Raw genomic sequence first — 26,022 nt, forward strand, 5'->3', positions numbered from 1 at the left:
AGCCTGTCTTCATATTAGGGCAAAGGAATGCTAAGTCTGCCTAAAGATAAAGGGATGCACATGACAACTTATAACCCACTTACATCCAGGATCTTGCCAGCTGGATTTTTTTTTTCCAACTTTTTTTTTTTTTTTCAATTGGGGAAGGGGAACAGTACACACAGGCAGTATACTTCCAGGAGTCTTTTCCAAGTCAAGTTGTTGTCCTTTCAGTCTTAGTTGTGGAGGGTGCCGTTCAGCTTTAAGTTGCTGTCCTTTGTCTTAGTTGTGGAGGGCGCAGCTCAGCTCCAGGTCCAGTTGCCGTTGCTAGTTGAAGGGGGCGCAGCCCACCATCCCTTGCGGGAGTTCGAACCAGCAACCTTTGTGGTTGAGAGGACGCGCTCCAACCAGCTGAGCCATCCGGGAGGCAGCTCAGCTCAAGGTGCCGTGTTCAATCTTGGATGCAGGGGGCGGAGCCCACCATCCCTTGCGGGAGTCAAGGAGTTGAACTGGCAACCTTGTGGTTGAGAGCCCACTGGCCCATGTGGGAATCGAACCAGCAGCCTTTAGAGTTAGGAGCATGGAGCTCCAACCACCTGAGCCACTGGGCCAGCCCCCCATTTTTTTTTTTTTAATTGGGGAACAGTGTTTTCCCAGGACCCATCAGCTCCAAGTCAAGCTGTTGTTTTCAATCTAGTTGTGGAGGGTGCAGCTCACTGGCCCATGTGGGAATCGAACCAGCAACCTTGGTGTTATGTGCACTGTGCTCTAACCACTGAGCCAACTGGCCGCCCCACCAGCCGGATCCTATACCTCATAATACATTCTTCCAGGCCTTATTTAATAGCAGGCTCAAGCATTGTTAATAAAAACATTTATTTTTCATTTTATACAGAACAACCTGAAGTCTGCATCATGACAAGTTACTCAGGGGTTTACAGACAGTGTGTCCATCTCAACAGCGTGGTTCTGGGGATTAGGGATCCACACAAACACAGGCAGGAGTTGTGAGGGAGGAAGGGGGCACAGCAGGAGTGTATTTCAATCCTTTCTTAAAGAAAAGACAACAGAGCATTCTGAGTCACTGGAAACCTGTGCAGATGAGGCTTCTAAAACAAACACTGTACTGTGAGCTCTTAGGGAAGGGGCAGGATAAGGACCTTGATAAATAAAGGGACATTTTCTTTTGGCAGGGGATTAAGGAGGGAGGGTTACTATTTTTAATGCCCCCAGCCCTAGGACCTGTTATCCAAAGGAAACCAGGTCTAATCTTACATCATTTCCCTGCTCAGAAAGAGGTGCTAGTACCCCTGGGACCAGACCATGAAGGTACCATGCTGGTCATTCCCAAGTACCTATTCTATGACCCACAGCACACTAAAACAAAGGGGGGGGGGGGGTCAGAGGGTAGTGGCTTGTATTCTGTGGAAGTGAAAAGTTTAGTTCCTGTTAAGCACTAATAAAGCCAAATGACTAGGAAAGACCACATGTCAGACAGTGGTATATACAACCTGCTGAAAGAGGTCTCTAGTAGGGACCAAGAGGGGATGGGCCAGAGAGTCCTCAGCTTGAGGCGCAGCAGGTGTAGACAATCTCAAAGGAGGTATTAAAGTAGTGGGGAATAGAATACTCCCAGATCTTAATTTTCATGGGGTAATTTTTTAAAAAAAAATAAAAATCAAACACTGGTGCCAGTAACAACAAATGCCATGGCTTTTATGGTCACCTGGTAGCATAAAAAAATGCCAAAGCATGTCCAGCTAACCAACACGTCTTGCTGGGAAGTGTCTGTGCACACTGGAGAGGGCAATGGGGCTTGGTACCGCTGACAATCCAACATGATTCCTATGGAAACAGAAGGGGCAGAGTCCTGGTTTGCTGGCCGACTGAGGACTGGGCAGAGAGGAACCAAAAGCTCCCAAGTGACTGCAGACTTTCTGCAATCAGCTTTGACCCAGGAAAAGAGGAGCCAGATTCACACTCTAGAGATACTGGGGGGGGCCAGATCTAACACACACCACATGCATTAGTCCTGGTCATCCTGCAGTCGATGGGCAACTCATACCAGGCAGGGGAAAAGAAAGGAGCTGGTTAGAGAAGAAGGGGTCACTTTTTATCTTTCAAAGTCTTAATTTATATTTTAACCTCAAACTTATTATCAGTGCCTCGGATACAATTTAATCTTAAGTCTTTAAAAGTCCCCTGAAACAAAACAAAAGTATACTTTTTTTTTTTTTTTTTTAAGCTCCCTCACCTTCTGGTAGTTTCCCCCAGTCTCCATTTTTACCCTGACTTCGAGTCCACAAACTTCATCAGACCGTCTGTGCTCATGGACTTGGGCCTCTCTAGAGGGAAGCCTAGGGCTCGACTCCAGATGAGCTGTGCCAGGACACCCAATGCTCGTGACACCCCAAACAGGACTGTGTAGTAATTCATCTCCGTCATGCCATAGTACTGTAAGCGAAAAGAAAACAACATATTGTTAAAGGCCCAGAGGTCGTGGCACCTACAAATCCAGGGTGACAGAAACCTTAACCCAGTCCATCTTAAATAGAAATGACACTGGGAAAAGTATAGCAATTCGGATTCTGAAAAGAGAGTACTACCCCTTTCCTCCTGTCCCACTCCCCCCACCACAGGCAAAGCAACTTGATCAAAAGGGTAAGGAAAGAGGCAGAAGAGGCCCTGCTCTCACTTGAGAATTGATTTTGTGCATGGCAGAGAGCAGCAGGGTTTGGTTCAAACTAGAGGGAAAACAGGGAAAGGAGGACTCACCTGGAGGAGCACGCCACTGTGTGCATCTACATTGGGCCAAGGATTCTTGGCCTTGCCCTGCTCTAAGAGGACATTGGGCACAATCTTGTACAGCTGAGCAACCAGCTTAAACATGGGGTCATGAGGCAGGTGTTTCAGAGCAAACTCTCGCTGACAGGTATATCGTGGATCAGTCTTCCTTAGCACTGCGTGGCCATAGCCTGGGACAACCTGTAAGGAGTGAGGGGGGAAAAGGCAGTTGTGTTCTCAGGTAGAAACTCTTGTCTTTTCTAAATTCTTCAGGTTAGACAAAAGGAAAACACAAAACTACAAAACTAAAACTCCCCTAATTTAGGGACCTCTTCTCATTCTTTTCTCCTTAATTCTTCCAAATTGCAACTTGGGTCTTGGCTTCTTTCCTAGTTGCTAAGCAGCCCTGCTTACCCGTCCTGAGTTGAGTGTGTTCCAGATGTAGTCTCGTAACTTCTCATCTGACACACCTTTGCCAACTTCCTTCTGTAGTTGTGTCAGCCAAACAAGCACTTCCTATGGGTAAGGTTTGGGGAATAAGAGTGTCAATACATATGCCAGGAGAGAAGACCAAAATCAGAAACAAAAGCATGGCAGTAAGAAAAACATGGAGCAGGGAAAGAAACAGTCTTACCTGATTTGCCAGTCCATGTAGGGGCCCTGCCAGCCCATTCATGGCTGCTGCAAAAGACAGGTAGGGGTCTGAAAGGGCACTGCCCACCAAGTGGCTGGTATGGGCACTTACATTGCCACCTTCATGGTCACTGAGGGGAAATAAGAAAGGAGAATCAATGCCAAGCAAAAGAGGAGAAAAAAGGGGCAGACTATGGAAACACAGATCTTGTTCTCTTATTTGTCACAACTGACCTAGTTATTGGCTCACACCAGCCCATAGCCAGTCCGTTATACATAAGCTCTTGTAAGAGTTGTCCCAATCTCACTACGAGCCTTTATTCACTCATCCACAGAGCTGGAGAGGTTACTGGCTGATGATGCCTGTGTCAAGCTCCCTCACTTCCGATTTAATAAGCAATGGCCAGAAGAGGGAGCTCCTGGAAAGCTAAAGGACAACTTAATGTGAGCAGCTTAGTACCTTTTCCCAGCTAGAAGCACTCTTGTTCTTGGTGTGGTTATGGTAATTTCCCTAGACCTCGTGACCTTCTTTACAAGACCCCTTTCTTGCCCTGTATCATCCCTTATGCTGTGTTTCCATCACCTTGCTGCCTACCACCTGTTCCCAGAAAATGAGGTTGTTAAGGAGCTTTTCTTAAAATTTCTCGCCAATCCAGGCTATGTATGGTTGCTGGGTCTAGCTTACCTGTGGATGGTGAGGTACAAGCGCATGAGCTCAGTAAACTGAGGTTCGGTATAGCCTAACATGTTGGTGAAATTGTGGGACCAGTCCAGCTTAGAGTCAATGGCCCCAATACTGCTGCCCTCACGGTAGAGATTCCGGTAGATCTTTGCTGCAACACAAGGTAGCTTTGCGATCAGATCCATACAGTCTTCATAAATCAACTGAAGGGGATTAGAGGGAAATGGACAAAGAAAAAGATTTTTCAACAAAGAATTAGGCAGGGATACTATTTGTCCTCCATGGATTGGGCTATTTGATGGTTATATACTGGGTGGTTATATATGAACACGACAATAACCATTTAACTGAACAACTATTATGACCTAGGCACTGCACTGAATGATTTACATAATACTATCTCATGTACATTAACACGTTATTCCCAATTTTTTACAATTCTACAAAATATATGACCTCCATTTTACAGATGAAGAAACTGAAGTTCAGAGAATTCAGTTGAAAGTCAAAGTCAGAATTTGAACTCTTGTATGTTTAATCATGATCGTTCCTGCAACATGACTTGGAATTCAAAGTGTTTTAAGACATTAGGTTTTAACAATTAATTCTACTACCATGTTTCCCCGAAAATAAGACCTGGTCTTATATTAATTTTTGCTCCAAAAGATGCATTAGGGTTTATGTTCAGGGGATGTCATCCTAAAAAATCATGCTAGGGCTTATTTTCCAGTTAGGTCTTATTTTCGGGGAAACACGGTATGTTCCTCTTTCAAAGGAAATTCACTATATATGCCAAGGGTCAAACAGCAGCATTCAACTGTTAGTTAATAGCAAAGGCTTCCATTTTTTAAGCACTTACGATAACAGATACTGTGCTAGATTTATGTATTTATTTTCTTACACTAATCCTGTAAGGTAATATATCCGTCATTTTACAAATGTGGATATTAGGGCTTGGCCAGGTTAAGTAACTTACACAAGGTTACCCATTCAGCTAATAAGCATCAATCATCTAGTTTAAACAATTAATGCATGGCCACACTGGTTTCACCTATATTCTTACTTTCCCAAATTATATGGAGCTAATGCCAGACATCATATATTCAACATGTAAATATTTAAGCATGTATCTCTAAACGATCAAGGTCCTTCATAAATAAAATCACAAAACCATTATCCCACTGAAAAAAAAGTAACAAATCCTCAGTATCATTAAATATATACTCAAATTTCCATGATTATACCCCTCCCTCATTTGTTTGATTCAGGACTGAAAATAGCCCACATTGCAATCGTCGGATATGTCTCTGAAGTCTCTTTTAATCAATTTAAGTTCCTTCTTATGCTCTCCTTTTTCAAAATCTGCAATTTATTTGTGGAAAACTGGATCACTTATTCTTTAGAATTTCTCATACATTTTGCAGGGTATGTACCTGTGATGTCATTTAACATGTTCCTCTGTCCACTAATTTCCTATAAACTATAAACTGAGGGTTAGATATAGAAGCTTGACCAATTCAGGTTCTCTCTTTTTTTTTTTTTTAGCAAGACTATCTGATAAATAGTTATGTTAATTTATTAAGAGAAACATATAATATCTAGTTGTCTTTTTGTGATGTTAATAATAGCCTGCTCAACTTTTATGTCTCAGTTTTATCTTCTCAAAGGGATTTTAAGTTGCTTTAGAAAACGGACAGGGTTTCAGTAGATATAAATTTTAAAATAACTTTAAAAAAATCTTCTTTTAACCACAGTTCCACGTACGTAGAAGACATGGAGCAAATACTTGCTGATTGATATTACATAGTGCTATCCTATCAAGCTAACTGGCTAAGTGCTCCTATAAGTAGTCATGAGGTCTCAGTAGTTCTGTTGGAACAAACAGCAAAATTTATAACTAGCCTAAATGAGTTAATCCCTATGAAGTCAAGTATACTCAATTAAACAGTGAATTTTATCAAGGCCACCAGGATTCAGTGAGAATACTGCCAATATTAAAAAGCTACTTGAAGCAAGAAATACTTAGCTAACACTTGCAAATTCTCAGATTACTTAAATGATAATCACCCTACTAACTATACCTCCTTACAGATTTACATACCCCAAGGAAGTAGGTTACAGTGGCACCTCGGTTTTCGAACGTAATCGGTTCCGGAAGACTGTTCGCGTTCTGAAACATTAGGAAACAGCTGACAGCTAGGCCTCAGGATCTTGCACTCAGCAGAAGCTGCGTGACATATTCAACTTCCGAGGCGTGTTCGAAAACCGAAGCATTTACTTCCGGGTTATAGCGTTTGTAAACCGAAATGTTTGTCAACTGAGACGTTAAAAAACCGAGGTACTACTGTACTTCCAGAAGCCTGCATCAAGAACATGCAGTTCTAAGGGACCTGGATTTATTAGCAGAATGCCAAGAACAGGATCGGCAAACTGTGATCTGTGGCAAACTGTTATCTGTGGAGTATATACTAACTTTCAAAATCACTTGCAAATTACAAAAAGGGGATTGTTTCAACTTCTACTGGTGAGAGTGAAGTTTATAAAGCAACAAGTATCAAACTATGTATGACACAGCAGGGGATCCTTAGCCTGCTTTTTGTAGTGGTCAATGCTGTACAGTCAGAAAAACAAACCAAAACAACAACAAAACTGTGGCAGAGAACTCCTGCTTATTCCTTCTTTAATAAGCTAAGACGGAAGTGCTGTTCAGTTACTTGTATCAACTCATTCTTCATCTATAAAGACTTGGAAAAAAGACGTTAAAATATGTCACCATCACAACAGTCAGGAATAAAGGTAACAAAACTGACCATCATCGTCGTGAGCCACCACCTCTATTGTAAGAAAATTCTGACCAAGTAGTCAGCTAACAAGTAATACTAAGAAGACACAGAAAAAAAAGAGAGCTAGTATTAATGGTGAAGGGACCTTAGAGTGAAGCATACTCAAATTTGAATCTTGTCTATACCACTTACTAGCTGCAGGACCTTAGGTAAGCTACTTAATTTCTCTATCCCTCAGTTTTCCCATTCAGTAACAATGGGAATAACAAATAGTATCTATCTCACAGGATTTTCCTGAGGATTAAATAAAAAAATGAACATAAAGCATTTAAGCATAATATTTAGCATGTTTTCAAGAGTTGTTAGGTATTAGGATAAAATGGTCTTATTATAAACAGCTTTAAAACCTACAATGTAACATTTATAGGCCTTATAAAAAGTGACATTATTAGCAAAATTGTCAGCTACCTTGTAAATTTTACTCAGCTCATCAAAGGCTACTCCACAAACAGCTGGTTGCATCACAGTTATCTGATCATGAGTGAAGTTAAGCCAAATAGAAAGAGACCTAACTCTTTCAACTCAAGAGATTACACTATCTAAAGTCATGTGAACTGTTATGGAAGAAACGTTGTCGGCAGATCATCCTCTTGACGTATATGTAAAAAAGGAAAGGTGAACTGGTGATTCTAGTAAAGACTCAGATCACATATAAACTTAACATAAATTTTTAAACAGAAATAACCAGCTGAATGCTGTCATATAATTCTTAAACAGCCCATGGTTAAATTAACCAAGACAGAAAACTGAACTGAAAGAGCATGTCTGACATTTAAGAGAGTCACAAGATATAGAAGCAAAAGAGCACCAAGCTCTACGAAAGCACTAAACTTACTGGTGTTAATTTTTGTGTAGTGTGAATTTATTAGACACATATCCTAAGGCTGACAAATATATCAGTATTGCTTATACTCTCCAAAAGACTGGCAAAGTCCTGAAATACAACATGTTTACCTCAAGACAGCCACCCTCAGATGACATCTCGCAAACTGATGATGGCAGAACAATCAATCAATGGCTGTACATTAAAATGGAGGCAACAGAAAGCAAATGAGAATGAGTTCATTTCAGTGATTTAATACAGGACAGTGTGAAGCAATGCAGCACGTTTAGGTGCCTGAGAAATACAGGGATCTATTGTAAAGTAAAAAGAAGCTGTTTTCTCCCCTCCTCAACAGTCAAGACAACAGCATTGTAAGTAGTAACAGGCACTTTCAGGTGGTCAATTTCTAAAAGATGAATTTTAAAACAGAAGAACTGTAGGTCTTGATTTAACCTTTTGTGTTATGGTGACCCACACAGATAACGATTACTTGAATAGCATTTTAATAAGAAAATGAAAAGCACTATATTCAGCTCATACAAGTTTCTGAACCAGCAGGTGTGTGGCTCTAGAATGTGTATATTCTGCACATTCCAATTCCTTCCTCCTCAGTGCCAACCAGACTAATATCAATTCCAAACTCTCCTTCCCTCCTGCCCCCAACAGCAAACATGGTTCTCTATACACAGTTGGCATCAAATAAATACTGACCAGCCAAATGAAGCAGGATTTGCCAAAATCCCAAGGGGATTTCATCAGCCCAGTAGGCCATGCTATGGCCCACAGACCATTCGGTACCTTGCATCATAGGGAACTCTTTGGGGCCTTCTTGGCGGTTGGCATCGTCTGGTCAAAAATCATTTAGTATTTAGTATACCTGCTTTGCAAAAAGGAACTCTTCTGTTCCTATACTACCTGTCTCTGAATAAGAAATAAAATAAGATATTCTGTAAATCTAACCAGAAAATCTGTACTTCATCCAGTGTTGTATGTCGGGTAGTGGAAAGAGGGTGGAAGAAAATTATACACTATGCATCGGGACGAGGCACAACAGTCTTCTCCTACTACAACCATAGAGTACAAGCTATTACAATCACATTCCATTTTCTGACAATAAAGCTCAGTATCCTGGATCCTACTTTCAGGATACTAACCACCCTTCTGTTCCTGACAGGTCTCTTGAGTGGGCTAGTCCAGCACTGTGGCTGATTAGACTAGTCCTCTTAGACTCTAGAGTTGCCTTGGCTGCCATTCACACCCAACTTGTAAGATTTCCCAAGGTCCTCCTTATTTGAAGAGAAGGTGATGGTGCCCTTTGGGACTAGTGCTGAGATGACTTAGTGAAACCTGCCTCAGGGACCCTGCAGTTAAGTGACATCCTTTTCAATGTTCCAATAGCCCCGTTACAGCAGGGTTATTGAATAATTTCTTTTTTCCATACATCACCCTAACCAAACCAATAACCTTGGTGAGAGAAAGCATGCTCCATTAATCTTTGTGATCCCAATGACTGACAAAAAGCAAGCCTACAATAAAAATTTGTTAAATGACTTTCTGGCATAACTCAGAGAAGCAAATTTTCTCAAGAGTCTACATTCCTTTTTCTTCCTTTGCACTCAAGTCCTTTGAATCCCTATCACACATCGATTGCCACACCAACATTTCCTACCTCCCAGTACTTGGTTCGGTGGACACCTTCTGCATATGCTCGGGCAAAGTTACTTTCACTGTTGAGGGCTGTAATGGCTGCACTGAGCTGAGACATAGGGTGTAGATTGGTGGGAAAGTTGTCCAGCATGGTAACCACATGGGAAGGCAGAGCTGCCCTCTTTGCCCACTCTTTTGAGAGCCAAGATACCTGTGGAAAAGGAGACACTGCTCAAAATAGGAAAGGAAAAAAAGAGAAAGACAGTGACATCTGAGTAGAGAAAAATCCAAGAGAATTCAACCCAATCCACTTATACAGAACTCTGCTCTGATTCCTTCCCCTCACAGCACATCTCTATAAACTACCACCTACAACCAGATCAGGATTAACTGTCTGAGATTAGAGAAAGGTAAAGGACGAGGGGAACGAGAAAGGCTCAAGTCCTTCTGCTTTACCTGTTCTTCTGTTGGGACTTGTCCAGTTACCAGCAGCCAAAATAAGCCCTCCGGCAGCGGCTCTTCTCCACCCTTAGCCTTGGGCAGCAGTTTCTGGCATTCAGGAATACTATAGCCTCGGAAACGGATGCCCTTGAAGGAGAAGAGTAAGAATTACAACTGTGAAATTTATTAGACTGGAAATCACATAACTGATTTCAACATTTCAACAAGTTAGAACTTTTAAAGCTTAAATCTTCACATAACTTACTTCTGCTTTGTATTTTTAGTTTTACTAGTTGATGTATTAAAAAGGTAAATGGATTTTCCAGTTATTCCATACGTACCTATTTTCCACCTTCCAAAATATGAAGGTAGGTGCTTTTTGTTCTCTTTATCCTGGCTGGTCTAAACCACGGTGTTTACAATAGTCAGTAAACACAACAATTATTACTGATTGACATGAAGATCTCTTACCTCCTCAGGATCAAGAACTGATGTTTCATATACCAATCCCTTCATGCCTCTCATGCCACCGTACATCTGAAGAAAAGAATAGGATGTAACTAATAGAATAATTCAGGCTAGAGCCTGTTTGTGCTTTATAGGATCTGGGAGTGATGAAATCTCTGATTTGCAAGACTTCATTTGGGGACGATTTCTGAAGAGTTAACTTACTATAGTATAGAACTTTGCAAGAAGACTGCTAAGGTTGGAAATGAAATTCTTAACTTGATAAATCACTATCTTTATTTGGTGCTTCTGCTACTGTTTCCTTTTCTTACTGAATTTTATTTTTTCTCCTGACCACTCTTACCCCCTCATTCCCACCTACCAAAAGAAACAGAATAGGATCTATTACAGAGGAAGGAGGAAGAGACCAATGGCTAAAAACTGCTGTGGAAATATCATCTGAGCTGCTCAGACTCGCAGGGCTGAAGAAGCAGCCATCCAAAAGCTGTTCTAGAGGGCCCACTAGAGCTGTGGTTTAACTGGACAGTCAGTAAGGCGTCAACTCAAAAACAGACAGCCCTGGTCCCAAAAGTTGAGGGTTTGGGAAAAGGAATAAAAATTTCATTCATCTCTCCCATAGGTGAATTACGTTAGGCTCAACTACTACATTTGTAGAGAAGAATGGTCTGATTTCTAATGAAGACCCTTAAGCATCAACATTTCCTTGTATGGCATGGAATGCTTTTGAATAGTCAGTGAAAAGAACAGTTCTATCGTTAAAGCACATTACAGAGCTGCTGTTTCCAGCCCAAACTCCACAACCCTTACCATGTCCACAGTGATCTGGCCCACCACTGTCTTGCCATGTTGCTGCCTGAAGGTCTTAACTCTGGCCTGCTCTTTAGGTATCAGGTCAGCCAATACATCTTTCAAACTCTAAAAAGAGAAGCAGAGAGGCTAAGTGATGGCCAAGATGTTGATTAGATTTCCTGCAAAGTATGTATATTAATTAAGACTACTTTTTAGAATTTGGCTTTCTCTATCTGCCAGGGAAGACTGGTCAACTTCTCTGTACATATGAGGTTAAAAGAATTAGGCGAAGGAGAGGGGAATAGGGAGTTCTTTTCATGGGTACAGAGTTTCAATTTGGGAAGATGAAAATGTTCTGGAGATGGATGGTGGTGATGGTTGTACAACAATGTGAATATTTTTTTTTTAATTTAAAGATTTTATTGGGGAAGGGGAACAGGACTTTATTGGGGAACAGTGTGTACTTCCAGGACTTTTCCAAGTCAAGTTGTTGTCCTCTCAATCTTAGCTGTGGAGGGTGCCGTTCAGCTTCAGGTCCAGTTCCCTTGTTAGTTGCAGGGGCGCTGGCAGCCCACCATCCCTTGTGAGAGTTGAGGAGTTGAACCGGCAACCTTGTGGTTGAGAGCCCGCGCTCCAACCAACTGAGCCATCTGGCCACCCTGAATATTCTTAATTAATGCCACTGAACTAATACACTTAAAAACGATTAAAATGGTAAATTACATGTGACGTATATTTTACCACAATTAAAAAAAGATTAAGCAAAAATATTTGATATTCCCATCTCACTATACTATTGAGTATTTCTTAAAATAGAAGTAATAATATTTATAACAATAACAATAACAATGGACACCTCCAGGAGATAGGCTAACGAGGCTGGGTGACAGCCAAACTACCCCCCAGCCCCATCTCAGGGTCAAGCTGCCTTAATGATTCTCCCTCCTCTTTGCCCAACCTTACCGTGGAGGAAGCACTGGCATGCCGGGCAGCAAGAACAAGACAGGATGAATTCTGCAAGGAAAACACAGACATTTATGCAGTAGCTACTTCTCCCTCCTATGCATTAGTAAGGACGACAGTGACTCAACCTCTCTCTCTTCATCTTAGCCTGTAAGGACAGTTTGACATAAGAAAACTTTAAAAGGTCCTGAGCAGCTTGGAAGGAGTAACCAAGCTGCAGGCAGCAGGTTTAACTCTGCTTCTTGCATCCAGAACTTCCTTAGCATTCCCTGAAGAGAGACTCCTTCCCACCATCTGGGTTCCAGGGCTGGGCTTTGTTCAGCACAGAGGAAAGGTCAGAAAGGCAGTCGTTACAGAGTACTCAGTCCATCCCAATCTAGCTGTCAATAGTTCTGAGTGGCCCTGAGAAAAGTAAATGAGGAAACTGATCAATTACCGTATTTTGCCGTGTATCATGCACTCTGTGTATAACGCGCACCCATGTTTTTGGCCCAAACTTTCAGGGGGAAAAATCTTTCGTTTTAAATTTTTAATTCAAATTTTTATTGGTTTACATTTAGGTACTTATTTTTTTGTATTATAAAGGAATTTTAGCATTTTTTTTTTTTTTACATATTATGGTACAAGAAATTTTATGTAACAAATATTAATAATTACAAAACACAAGACCAGATACAAGGTACAAGAAATTTTATGTACCGGTAACAAATTTACAATATTTGCATACCATTGAAGGCCGAGAACTCTTCCTCATTGCAAGTTGTCGTAAGTTCGACAAAACCAATTATTGTATTCCAGGGTATTATTTTGCATACAGATAGGGTTATTGATTTCTAGAGTTACACTTTTAACTCATAAATGCAAATAAAAGAATTAAAAACATTTATATAGATATGGAATTAGTACTACCCATGTATAATGCACATCCTTATTTTTCCCTCACAAATTTGGGCAAAAAGGTGCGCATTATACATGGCAAAATACAGTACTTAACCCTGTACTTAATCTCTCCAGCACCTAGTCTTCTGGCAACACTTCAACCTCTCCAGTCAGTCTAGGAGAGCCCACAGGCAGAGGCAGACTTTTACAACACTACTTAAAAAGCTCCTGGTAAAAGCACAGAGAAGACTGAACATCTACAAATAACAACTGACGAAAGACTACTCAACAACAGCAATTGAAACTAGAAAACTGGAACATCTTCAAAAAAGACAACAAGCTAGAGGAGAAAAACTCCTTAAAGGGGGTGAACTAAAGACATTTCAGACAAACAAAAGCTGAGAGTTTATCCCCTATACACCTGCACCCCAAGGAATTTTTAGATACACTTCAGGAAGAAAATTACCCAGAAAGGTCTGGGATTCTACCAAGGTAAGTGTAGCTAGCCCACATTTTGCTATGTTTAGAGATTGTCTTTTCCCCAAAGACAGATTGTTGAGTTGCAACATCAAGTTCAACACCGCTATTGAAAAAGACCAATTATACTACAGTAGCACCCATTTATCCGTGGTTTCACTCATCACAGTTTCAGTTAACCATGGTCCAAAAATATTAAACAGAAAATTCCAGAAATAAACAATGCCTAAGTTTTAAATTGGGTGTTGTTCTTAGCAGCCTGATGAAATGCCCCCGTCCTGCTGCATCCCACTGGGCCATGAATCACCCCTTTCTGCAGTGTATGTATCCACGCTGTACGTGCTCCGACCCATTAGTCACTTAGCAGCCGGCTGTTACTAGACCCACTGTCGAGGTACCAAGGTATCGCAGTGCGTGTTCAAGCCACCGCATTTCACTTAGTAATGGCTCCAGAGCAGAGCATAAGAGTAGTGATACTGGCAATTCAGACATGCCAAACAGAAGCCATAAAGTACATCCTTTAAGTGAAAAGGTGACTACAGTACAATAAAATATTTTGAGACCACAGTCACATAACTTTTATTACAGTACATTGTTATAATGGTTCTATTTTATTATTAGTTATTGTTGTTAATCTCTTACTGTGCCTTATAAATTATACTCATACGAGTAAGTATGTACGTATAGGGGAAAAACATAGTATATATAGGGTTCGGTACTACTGCAGTTTCGGGCATCCACTGGGTGTCTTGAAACACAGCCTCCGCAGATAAGGGGGGACTCCTGTACTATAAAGGGCTTAGACAAGATTAGCTACTCTGCACAAGATTATTTTGATAAAATGAGATAGTGAAAGTTAGCTCGTTTCATCTATGTGTTGCCCACTATGCAACTCACAGGGTTATCTTGTGATAATTAAATTACAATGGATGTGAATGCACTTTGCAAACTAAAAAGATCTCACACACACACCACCCCCACCCACCAGAGAAAGTCTATACCTTTACTCCTTTTGCCAAAAGGCTAGAGATACCTTTTCTAGTAACTATTGCATTGCTGTCTGGTTGCACTGAAAATCATTTTAACCAGTGATACTGTATAAATTCCAAAAACCTACATGCTTAGGGTGAGGGTTCAGTAGGGCCTGAGGATTTTTAGACTTTAAAACCCCTTTCTGTTGGAGCACGCAAAGTTACTTTCACTGTCGAAGGTTGTAATGGTTGCACTGAGCTGAGACATGGGGTGTAGGATTAAAAAGGGAAGAGACCCCTCAGAAGAAGTTTATTTAGAAGAGAATCAATCCAAAGCTAAAGTCAGAGAACATAGGCAAACTCGTACGTCCCTAAAGCAAAGGGAGAACACCTCAACTTATTAACCAGAGCTGTCCTTAACTGCTTTCATTAACTTCCTAATGAGTCTCTAGTTCACTGAGGACCATTTAGGCAAGCAGCAGCACAAAAAGCCCTTTAGCCTCTTCACACTACAACGGACGAATGGGAGCCAGACCCAGCACTAAAGAAATAACTTAGCCTATTCTTACTAGTCACCAAAGAGTGGACAAAGGAAAACACGTAAGTTCAAACTACTGTTCTACAGAGCTAACCGCGTTCAAGCTATTCCATGTGTTGAAAGTAAACTGACATCTTAAGATGCTTAACCATAGAGCTGGGGAGTTCTGTGGGTAGAGCTGGGCCTCCTTGTTGACTCTCTAGTCTGACTTCCTGTTGAACTCTGTGGTGACCTCCCCGGGGGAGGGATGCGAATAAAGGGGAAAGCCATGTGGGGCCCCTTTCTTCTTTCCACATGGGCGGCCAGAGGGCAGTCCGGTGTGTGCTTGCACTCTTTGGTGGTTCCATTTCTTTTCTTTTCCCGAATAAACCATTTTCTTCGGGTGGATTATCTGGAGAATTATTTGGCCAGATGACACATGCTTCATGGTCCCACAGATTCCCTATTATACAGGCCCCATCTCCCAGAGACCGCATCAGCCCTGCAGACCTTTTAACTATGGGTCGCTGTGGTGGTTTGGTTGTCATTTTTAAAGAGGCAATAGGGGAACATATTACCTGAAAGAAGAAAGAAGTTGAAATATCTCCATAATGATAATTTTTCTACCGTTTCCCCGAAAATAAGACCTAGCCAGACAATCAGATCTAATGCGTCTTGTGGAGCAAAAATTAATAGAAGACCCGGTATTATATTATATTATTTATATACTATATTATAGTAAAATAAGACCGAGTCTTATATTAATTTTTGCTCCAAAGGACACATTAGAGCTGATTGTCTGGGTAGGTCTTATTTTCGGGGAAACACGGTACTTATAAACCACCTTTAAGTTTCTATAAGCGGCTGCTTCATTGGCAAAAAGAAGAATTATAAGAATAGTTCAAGGTTAAACCTTTGGGGAAAAAATAAAACACCTATACAAGCTCAACGAACAGAATGACAGTCCAGATCTTAGGATGAAAATCGAAATGAAGGTATCCCTTCCACCAATATGAACATAAAACAAAACAATTCCCTTTGTGAGATAACTGCTAGAATCAATGAGCTGTCCTTTCCTTTTACTTCATTTAAGATTAAAACAGAACAAAATTAAACAAAAATAAAAGAGGAAATCAGAAAGAAAAGGGTGGAAGGTCACTTAACAAGGCTATAAGAATGCAACATCACTTAAGGAATCAGATAGGTCACGACTGTTGATTAGTCATTTCTCAGATCTGTTTATATGAATGCCATTTTAAGTGAATAGTTAGGGAAGAGGAACTTGGAACTAAACTATCACTCCACCTCCACCATCAGCTAAGTCTTAATTTCCTTTGTAGAGAGGGACTTTATCATTTAATGAGAAGCGTCAGGAATAAAGAGAGCTGATCTCACTTGTCTCTAATCTCCATTAGCAACACTTCTTAGCCAGATCTCCAAACTGCAAAGCAAGGGGAATCTGTGGAGAGCTTGGCTATGTAGCTATAAAATACAGCTAGCATATTGTTTGGACTACACTTCTCTGCCCTTTCCTGGCTGTGTGGACCCTAGCCAAGTCATTTAACCTTTCTGTGCCTCAGTTGCTCTGAGGATTAAGTCAGTATTTACAAAGCACTTAAAACCATGTCTGACACATAGCAAGTGCTCTGTATTTGTTATATAAAAAATATATAAAACAAAATAGTATGGCCACTTTCTTACACCCTTCAATGTCAAGTTTAGTCCTATTTTTAGCTAACCCTGCAGCTTAGGAAAAATTTTAAAAATCAGGAAGGTTTTAAAGTCAGCAATTCATTGATATGACCACTCAAAAGGCTAGAACAGGAAAAACTTAAATGAGGACTTTACCTAATGATGTAGAAAACAGCACAGGATTTGGAATTAGGAATGGAAACCTGTGTTCTAGCCCCAGCTCCATTACTAAAGAACAGCAACATTCAAAGCCAAACAACTAACTACTGTTTCCCTTTTCTTCTCTATATTTAGGATAACACTCAAGCTACTCAGCTCAAAGTCTGATTCTAAGGCTCCAATAAGGACACATGTAAAGTACTTGAGAGCCTTGCTATTTAAAATATGACTGCCTAGCCAGCAGCATCAGCATTACTTGGAAACTGTTAGAAATGCACAATCTCGGGTCTCACCTCAGACCTATGGAACCCAAGCCTGCTGTTTAACAAGCTCATTAGGTGATTCATATACCATCAGTCAAGTTTAAGACACACCCATGGTCTAAAGTGTCAAGCAAGGGAGTAGAAGGGTAGAATGGAAAGAGCCTGGGATGAGAGTCTTCAAGGATCAAGTCCTACATGCAGGTCCTGCCACTATCCGGCTGTGTTATTCACCTTAGCTATAAGACCAACTTCTGTGGGGGAGGAAGCAAGTTTCTCCTACTCTCCTAGGTTTTTTCAGCTCATCTAGTAATTACATCTACATGAAACAGATTAACAAGAGAAAATAACCCAATTTAATATATATGTACGCATGGGAACCCCACATACATGAGGTTCAAAGACAGAAAAGGACAATGAGGTACATATGATATTTTGAGCTCAGAGGGGCTTCAGAGGGAAGGAACGATGGTAGTAAAAGGAACAATGTTCAGTAATGAGAAGTTTGCCCTGTCATAAAAAGTCATTTCTGGTAATAATCATTATGGGCAAGGCACCTAATTTAAATTCTTTAAGGAAGAGGTAAAAGTTTCTCATGAGCCTGCAGGGTCTTGATTGTCTCCAGCTCAAAATAATTCACTTGCCAAAGCAGCACATTTTGTGGAGGTCTGTTGCGAACCTCTACACTTTTTTTTTTTTTAAATTGGGGAATACTGGGGAACAGTGTGTTTCTCCAGGACCCATCAGCTCCAAACGGTCCTTCATGCGGGAACTGAACCGGCAACCTTGCTGCTGAGAGCTTGCACTCTAACCAACTGAGCCATCCGGCCGCCGCCCTTCTACACTTTTAAGTCGCACTTTTCACAACTCCAAATTGGCAATAATAAAGCCAATTTCAGGGTAGACAAGTAGACTATATAAAATCATTTGCATGCAAACATCTAGAACGGTGCCTTCTGCACAGCTGAGTTCAGTATTTGTTTCTTAGAACTGTGTTGCCCTATTACCTACCACTTCAAGTGTCACAACTCTTTCCTGGAGTGGGATCCCAGGAGAGAGGCAGTCAAGCCTGAGGAAGGGATGAATAGGTAATTCCTCCCAGCTGTAGAACAGGAAACAAAGCCCCAATTTCCTTTTTAAGGGCCTCCTGACCAAGAGGAAAGGAGTCAAGGACAGGAAACAAATTTAACAGTAATCTCCACCAGCAGAGCAAATGACTTAGACAGGAGATGCTGGAGGACCCAAGGCCACACACCTCATTTCATCTACCCCCTGGCTGTCAAAGCAAGCTGCTGAATAGCTTTGTACAGTACAAACAGGCTACAGGCACTGATGGGACAGGCAGATTACAAACCTCTGAGTCATCCTTTGCACCTCCCAGCTCCTCCCCCAATTTTGGAAGTGTGGCAGCTAACTGGGCTTTTGGCTTCTGGACGCATGCCCTGCGTAGTTTCCCCAACCGGAACAGCAGCTGTCAGGTGAATCAGACACCTCTCTCAATAGGTCAGCGCTTTCTTGGGGAAATGGAGATTGCTGCTCCCAAAGACAGGACCTGACTCACAATGTCTGACAGGCAGGATTCTCTACAGAGTCGGGGTGGGGGTATCATAATCACTAAGAGGTTTTTTCAAACCTGCTGCCATCCTTGCAAGAACTCTCCTAGTGAGTTTGCTGTTACTGACAGAAGTGGGTTGTAGTTCTCAAATGTGCTAGGATGAAAAAAATATAATTAAAAGAATCTCTATCTTAAAGGGCCAAGGGAGGAAAAGAACTAATAGTACATGCAGGAAATTCTGCCAAAGACTTGCGTGTAATACTTAGGGTATTGGCCAAATCACTTACCAAAATTCAATTAAAATGACTCCCTTCTCCCCCAGTTAATGGCAACCATAGAATCCTACTTGGATAAGCACCTATTCTATAATGTGGTTATTTCCTTATTACTCCTTAGCTTATCATCATCATTGATCCACATCAAGGACCCTTGCTCTACAAGGAAAAAGCCAAAATTTTCTTGGATTCTCCACCCCAGGCACATTCAGAACATGTCCTGCCATACATCCAAGTACTCCAAGATTAAAAGCTTGAGCGAGATGCTCCTGATTTTAATAGAGCCCTTGTGCTTCATCAATAAAAGACCAGAGCTTGCCAAGCCAGCAGAACTGGTTCAGTTGATGAAGCAAACATAATACACTAATAACTGCTGGGAAAAATCTTGTGCTACAAAGGCTTCCAATGCAGAAGGAACAACTTGCATTAAGGGAAAAAGAACACACACAGGACAAAGGCTCCTCTCTCCCCAGAACCAGGTCAAAGAACTGAAGCCATTTAATATCTGTTTCACAATGGTAATATTGGAAGTAGGCCTGCACTACTCTGTCAGGCCACTTAATAGCCTGAGCAGAGTAATCAGATTTCATACTTTGACCCCTTTCATACTTACAAGGAATTTCCTTAAAAATTCTACCTGTCATTTCCTAATAGTCTCTTCCCTAAAGGTGTACTGACCATTCAGTGAGGATGACCACAAAAGACACCAATTCAACCTCTGAAAAGAATCAAGAGTCCTAATTTTCCTTAGGAGCCAAGGAAAACCTTACTTTAACAAATATTTGCTGAACACCTACTTATTACGTGCACACTAAGTGTACACTAGTGAATCATGCATATAGGATCTGTCACCTTACTACTTTCTCACAAACTAGAAACTGTTCCCTCACTTCTACAAAAAGTTCTTACGAATTTTAGCTCCTAACACTTTGCTAGAGAGATTTAAAAGAAACTTTTCCTAACATATTTGGAAAAAAGACCTAGAAAGACAAACCCAGAGAAAATATTCTAAGGACTATTGTTTAGAATAGTCACTTCTGAGTTCATTTTTAAAATAATCACTAATTCTGGGAAAAAATGCCCAAACACACCAAGTTTCACATATACATTCAATAAAGTTGCAAACACAAAGGCCTGCATGTGGCTTTACTGGCCCAACAGAAAAGGACCACCAAGCATTGTCAATCAACCATGGTACTTAAAAACAATACAGGTTTCCCCATCCCATCCCACCTTTGCTGAATGAGAATCTGAAGGTAGGATTCACGAATGTGCAGTCTGAACAAACACTCCAGGTGATGATGCCTACTGTGAAAGTAGAAACGTTTTAAAATGATAGCATGTTAAAAGAAATACAGGACCTAGAGAATATGAGCAGTGGAGGGAAGAACTGAAAGTCAGATCCTAAGAAAAGATCTATCGCTAAACTTGCCTCACTACTGTTTTAAATTTCACATCCCACTCCACTCTGTCACATAAAGCAGTGAAACAGCAAAAGGAACTAATGTGTGCCTTTAGAAAGATCCACCAAGGGGTGACCAGTTAGCTCAGTTGGTTAGAGCATGGTGCTAGTAACACCAAGGTTGCTGGTTCGATTCCCGCATGGGCCACAGTGAGCTGTGCCCGCTTTAAAAAACAAAACAAAACAAAACAAAAAACTAACAATATACAATTTCAAGGTTAAAAAAAAAAATCCACCAAGTCTGGTTTCTTGCCTTCTTCCCACTTGGATTCTAAGAGCCAGGAATGTCAGCTTTCCCTTCTCTGATTATCTACTTCACCTTGCTGTCTCCCCACACCCATGCATTCACCTGCTACCAATCTAAAGGCCACCAGGAAGAACAGATGCACTCATCCCACCACTAGCACATGAAGCGTTATTCTCCATTTTTCACCTTTGGCCCATTTAGTAAGCATCAAGGAAGTGCCACTGGGTAGGCTGATAATCAAAGTGAAGGCACAGCGATTTCAGCCCTTGCCTTTAAAAGGCTTTAAGCCTAAGTAACATTTCACAGAACAAAACTGACTTAATTTGGTTGAACCCAATTTCAAACTAGGATTTATATAGTTGTGCAGTGGTAGAGGTCTGCAGTAAAGGAATCATGGGGATTAATTTAAGTGTCTTGAAAAAGTCTAAAAATAATCTAGAAATACTTTTGGATTGATTTACTCAAAGTTACCAAACACCCTACCTAGCTTAGAGGAGCAATTCTCAATGGTAAAGGAATAACTAGGGTTGGTTAAATCACACTGGCGTTAAGAGTCCAGAAGTGAACTGGTGGCCCTACTCCAATTCCCAGCCCAAATCCAAACCCAGATCACCTGTGAAAAGATAGCATTTACATCACAAACCTAAGCCACCAACAGCTAATAATAAAGCCACTGTTTCATATGAAGTCGTTTGGATAAACAAGAAGTCAAATAATCTGAATGCTCTGAATTAGCCTCTCTCTCCATTCAGGTGTTCATTAAATTATCTGATTGTGGGTAGGGTGAAACAATAGAATGACTAACATTTGTGTCTCCTAGCAAGGTTAAAAAAAAAAAAATTCCTTCTCAGAAAAGTGAAACTATATCTGACCTTGAGAATCAAAGTGGTAGAGGTCAGTTCTCCCAGGTCAGAAGACTATTTTTGCCTTCTAAAGCCTACCTTAACAGCAAAAGTAAAATGGAGTACCAATTAAGCTGCAGGCTCTGGAAAGCTCAGGCAGGTACTAACAATGCTGACAAACTAAAAGGTTTCTTGGTCTCCTGGTCATTCTGCTTAGAACTCAGGAAATTTCCAGTCCCGAGTTTGTTGGGCTTGTTAGTTTTAAGGGTCAAAAGCCTTACAATGGTTTCCGATTTACAGGTTTCTGGGATCGTCAGGTCCATCTCTGAGAAGTACACAAAATAAAAATGATACAATTAATCTAGCCTGTTATCCCAAAAACTTTCTGAGCTTCCCCAGAAGTTTAAGAGACAAAATAAATTGTCTTTTTCAAATTCATTGCAGGGTTAGACTATCTGGTCTGGGTTAGCAGCTCTGCAGTGAGCTAATTATGGTGTTCCCTCTTCTGCCAAAACACTATCTAGAACTTGCTTCATTTCCCAAGAGGATTCCTTACCCTGTGGTTCCCTGGCAGCAGGAGAAAAAACAGTCAAGTAAGACAAGTATGTCCCAAATGATCAGCCTCCATCCACCCAGTACAAATCTTACAGGCTTCACCTTATCTGCTAACCATGAAAGCCAAAACTATTCTAAGACTTTTCTTTCCTTCAGGTGCTGGCAGCTTTGATCCATCTGCAGAAAAGTAATAAGTTCTTTGCAAGAGTCAGTACCACTTTTGGGATTGTCCCTGCTTGGATTAGAAGGTTGGTACTCCCTCAGCATAGCAGTTTCTCTTTAAAGGGCCAAGTTATACAGAGACAGAGGTACTAGCAATTTGAAATTCAAAGCACCATTACCTACAACAATACTCCTATGAACCAAAAGGCAACAAAAATCAAGTAAAGGGCCCCCCAAAATGAGCGGAATCTCTCCCGGGTAGATTTAGGAGCAAAAGCAAAACCCGGATGGATCTAGTAGTAGGACTGGTCATGTGACCTTGGGATTACTATCTCCTGCCCAGTATCTTCACTTAATGGCCTGTTTGGAGGCACAATCCTGGTTCTTTCTCCAATGATATGTAACAATCACGCAGGTTTTACAGGGGCGCTCCACACCACCCAAGCCCTCCCATATAAAGAGTAAGTGCAAAAGTCACAAGGACAAAGAGAACCCGACTCCCACTCCTCTAACAGGAACTGCTATAGTTTGGTCACTAAAGGCTTAAATAATTGGGCTGGAGAAATGGAAAACAGGCAGTTCAGAAACTGACAAGACCCTCCCTACAAAACAGAAGGCGAAATGAACCACGGCTCCAGCTCTGGCCCAGGAAGAGTGAACACATCTGTTCATGTTGCCACTCCTCTCACCCCCGACCTTCCTCCAAACAAGCTCTTCTCCTAACTCCAATGGAACACAACACCTGTGTTCTCCACTGGCGGCTCCTTTTTCCAGGGACACGCATCACCCTCCTACACCCTAAACATGCGGGGTGACCGTAGGGTCCGGCCTCCCCACCCGCCCAATACCGCCTGCCGAGGGCAGGCAGCGCTCACTTCTCCCCTAGGGCCGGAAAGCCAGTGCAGCACACAGCCCTAGGAGCTCTATGCAAGACTGGCGGCCAGCCAAGCACAGGGCCCCTTTAAGGCGCGCAGGGGTGCGTACGGGTAGGGGAGGGAGACCCCGGCGCTCGAGGGCCCGCACTCGCCTCAGCCCCACCCTGGGACGGCGCGCTCCCTCCTTCAGTTGCTCACCTTGGCTCCGAAGAGCCGGGCGGCCGCAGTGAGTAAAGCCATGGCGGGCAAACTCAGGGCTCTGAGGGGAGGGAAGGAGGGGAGAAAGCTGCGGCAGGAACGAGAGCCGCCGCCGCTGCACCAGAGGCCGCGCCGACGGGTGGACAAGGTTGAAAGGAGGCGGCCGAGGGAAAGGGTAGACGAACCGGCGGCGGCGCCCAGCCCGAGGTCCTCAGCGAGGCCCCGCCTACTGCCCGGAACCCGCTTTCGCCCCTCTCGGGGGACTCGCCCCGGGCTCGGCCATTGGCCCAGTTTGGAGGGGGGGCGGGACCTGAGCCGTTGACAGCAGTTGTGGCGGGGAAGATTGGACCGCCGGGTTAGGCTAATTCAGGGTGGATCGGGCGGGGGGGTGGGGTGGGAGGAGGCGCGTGTAGGTGGCTAAGTATTTGCCTGAGAACTCAGTTAACTTTCTTAGGCTTTTTCCTTTTCCTTAAGACATTTGGGGTTAGTTTTGAGGTGAATATTTGAAAAAAAAAGCTTCAAGGACTTCAACCTTTGACGGTCCTCGGAAGCCAAACCCTTAATATACTATCAGAGCAACTAATAATTACCCGCTTCTCCTACCCATGTGGCATGCTTTCTTGAATGTCTTTGGTCAATGACTTAATGGCCATAGAGGTGACATCAGACAGGCTATGATGCCAGAGTTAGCCATTTGGTGGAGAGCACTTGAGGTAAGCAGAGGCCATTGCTGTTACAGATTCTAACAGACCGCAATATGTGGAGAAGGAAAGCAAAGGCAGGAGCATGAATATCCACTGCTCTTTGTGGGCTGTCAGTTCTGTGTCTAGTGCCAGGAAATCCAAGTCTTATAAATGCCCTCTTACTATGGAAGTTTCCAGCACAGACCAGAGCCTCTCGGTCCTGGACGTTAGTCTCCCCACTACTCCTGTCACGTAACGCCATATAGCCAGCCCACCCATCTTGCCTTATGGGCAGGAGCTGCAGACCAAACTGTCATCCACAATCAGGCATTAGGCACCCTCCCTTTTTGTCACATCACTCTCTTTACTCCCATAGGGCTTCTGAACCCTTCTCCTACTTGGCTACCTTCTATGCACCCTTATCCTGTGCTCCCCAGAGACCATTAAATGAACCATGGCACTACAGTGATCTGCCACACCACTCTTGACTAACTCCTCTGGGCAGACAAGACCTCGGGACCTTTCCACCTCCCTAAACATCATTGTCATTGACCCAAGGGCAGAGGGGAACTCACTCAAGGACCAGGGTATCTCATCTACAAACCCAAGCCCCAAGTGAACAATCCTCTTGCCTCCTCACATAGCAGTAACAAGTTTCAGAGGTCTCAGTACCATCTAAGTCAGGTTTAGATGGACCTAGTTTATAAAGACCTACTTTATAGCCTGGACTTGGAAAAAGAGGAAGAAAACCACCATTTTCTCTTGTCAAGTTTCCTTGTACCCAGCTTCACACCTACCAACCAATGCTCCTCTGGGTTGGGGATCAGGTAGGTAGGTCTTAGGAAAGAACTTCATAAACAGAAACCAAGCCGTGCCCCAGAGGACCAGTGACCTCAGCTACCTCATCGGTGACTTCAAAGCTCCACTGATCAATATTTGATCCCAATTTAGCAGAGGATTTCCTCTTAACCCTAGAATAGTCTGACCTGGTTTCTTCTCTCTGGTTAATTATCCACAGAGACTAGCCAGCATACCAGAGGACTGAACTCCAGTGCCCCAAGAGACAGGATGCATGCTCAGGGTGAAGATACCAAAGGGACAATTATTGGGTAGCCGTAAGTGTAACCTATTTTGGCGCTCTAGTGATGGAAGAGGGTGGGCAACAGTAGTGCTCTAAGGCCCTTGACACAGTGTCCTGGAGCCTAGAATCAGGACTATATGGATTTGTTTTGAAATTGTTCAGTCCTGACACCCACTGCTGTAAGGCCAGTGGGAAAGCTCAGGGAGAAAAGGGACTTATAAGCTGGCTTAGTCTTTTTTTGAACATGAATGGGACCTGGGGAGGTGGGAAGGAAGTTAAGGGAGAAGGATTGGTATGAATAAAACAGCCACGTGAGCTCTAGGCCTGGATACAACTAAGTGCCTGAGAACTGGAGGGGGCAAAGGAGAGAAGGCTGAGCGCTAAGGTCATCTTGACCTTGAGAGGACCTCTTGAAAATGGATAGAGGCAATGGTGCCCTCTGGTGGCCAAGACTAAGTGGGAGAATGCAACCTAAACTCTTAAAATATCTACATTAGTAAACCAAACTCCTGCGTGTAAGGTGTAATAGGTAACATTTATTGAATACTTACTATTTCTAGATACTGTCTAAATGTGGTACATGCATTATCTTAATTAATCCTAACAACTCTAGGGGATGTAGGTAATATTAATATCTCTACAGAGGAAACCAAGGTTTTAGATAAAGTATCCTGTTCAGGGCAATAGCTTGTAATTGGCATTCCTAAAATTCAGACCTAGGTTGGTTTCACTCCAGAAGCTGTATCTTAACTGTTAAGCCGTATTGTTTATATGGTGATGACAGAATTATCAGCTGCAGCTCAGGAAGGGGACTTTTGGGTCATTGTTAACAATCTCCTGGGCATATCAGCTCAATGTGTTGCTATATTTAATAATATTTTAAAGGATAAGGACCAATAGTCTTACTCATCTGTAAAACCTTTGTACACACATACCTGAAATACATGGTAACTGGTGACTCTTTCAAAATACATAAAGGTAAGGAGACAAACATTAGCACCTAAAATGACCAGGGGGTGTAGAATGGGCTTCTTATACAGAATAATCCGTTTGGAAAAATGGCTGAAAAGAGGATATAGT

The 26,022-nt window shown here is 42.2% G+C and overlaps 1 protein-coding gene across 1 annotated transcript; it reads right to left on the minus strand.

Annotated features, from left to right (window-relative positions):
- Positions 1-836: 836 nt before the first annotated feature.
- CS (citrate synthase) lies at positions 837-23,401 on the minus strand. Its single transcript, XM_019742363.3, has 11 exons — positions 23,179-23,401; positions 12,053-12,103; positions 11,108-11,215; positions 10,304-10,369; positions 9,848-9,979; positions 9,414-9,602; positions 4,082-4,281; positions 3,398-3,527; positions 3,178-3,279; positions 2,755-2,964; positions 837-2,433 (listed from the first exon to the last, which is right to left on the minus strand). Exons 1-11 carry the CDS (start codon positions 23,218-23,220, stop codon positions 2,263-2,265), a joined length of 1,401 nt encoding a protein of 466 aa, XP_019597922.1. The 5' UTR covers positions 23,221-23,401; the 3' UTR covers positions 837-2,262.
- Positions 23,402-26,022: the final 2,621 nt, after the last annotated feature.

This window comes from Rhinolophus sinicus, chromosome 1 (assembly GCF_057876585.1).
Source record: "Rhinolophus sinicus isolate RSI-liver-muscle chromosome 1, RSI-T2T, whole genome shotgun sequence".
NCBI lineage: Eukaryota > Metazoa > Chordata > Mammalia > Chiroptera > Rhinolophidae > Rhinolophus > Rhinolophus sinicus.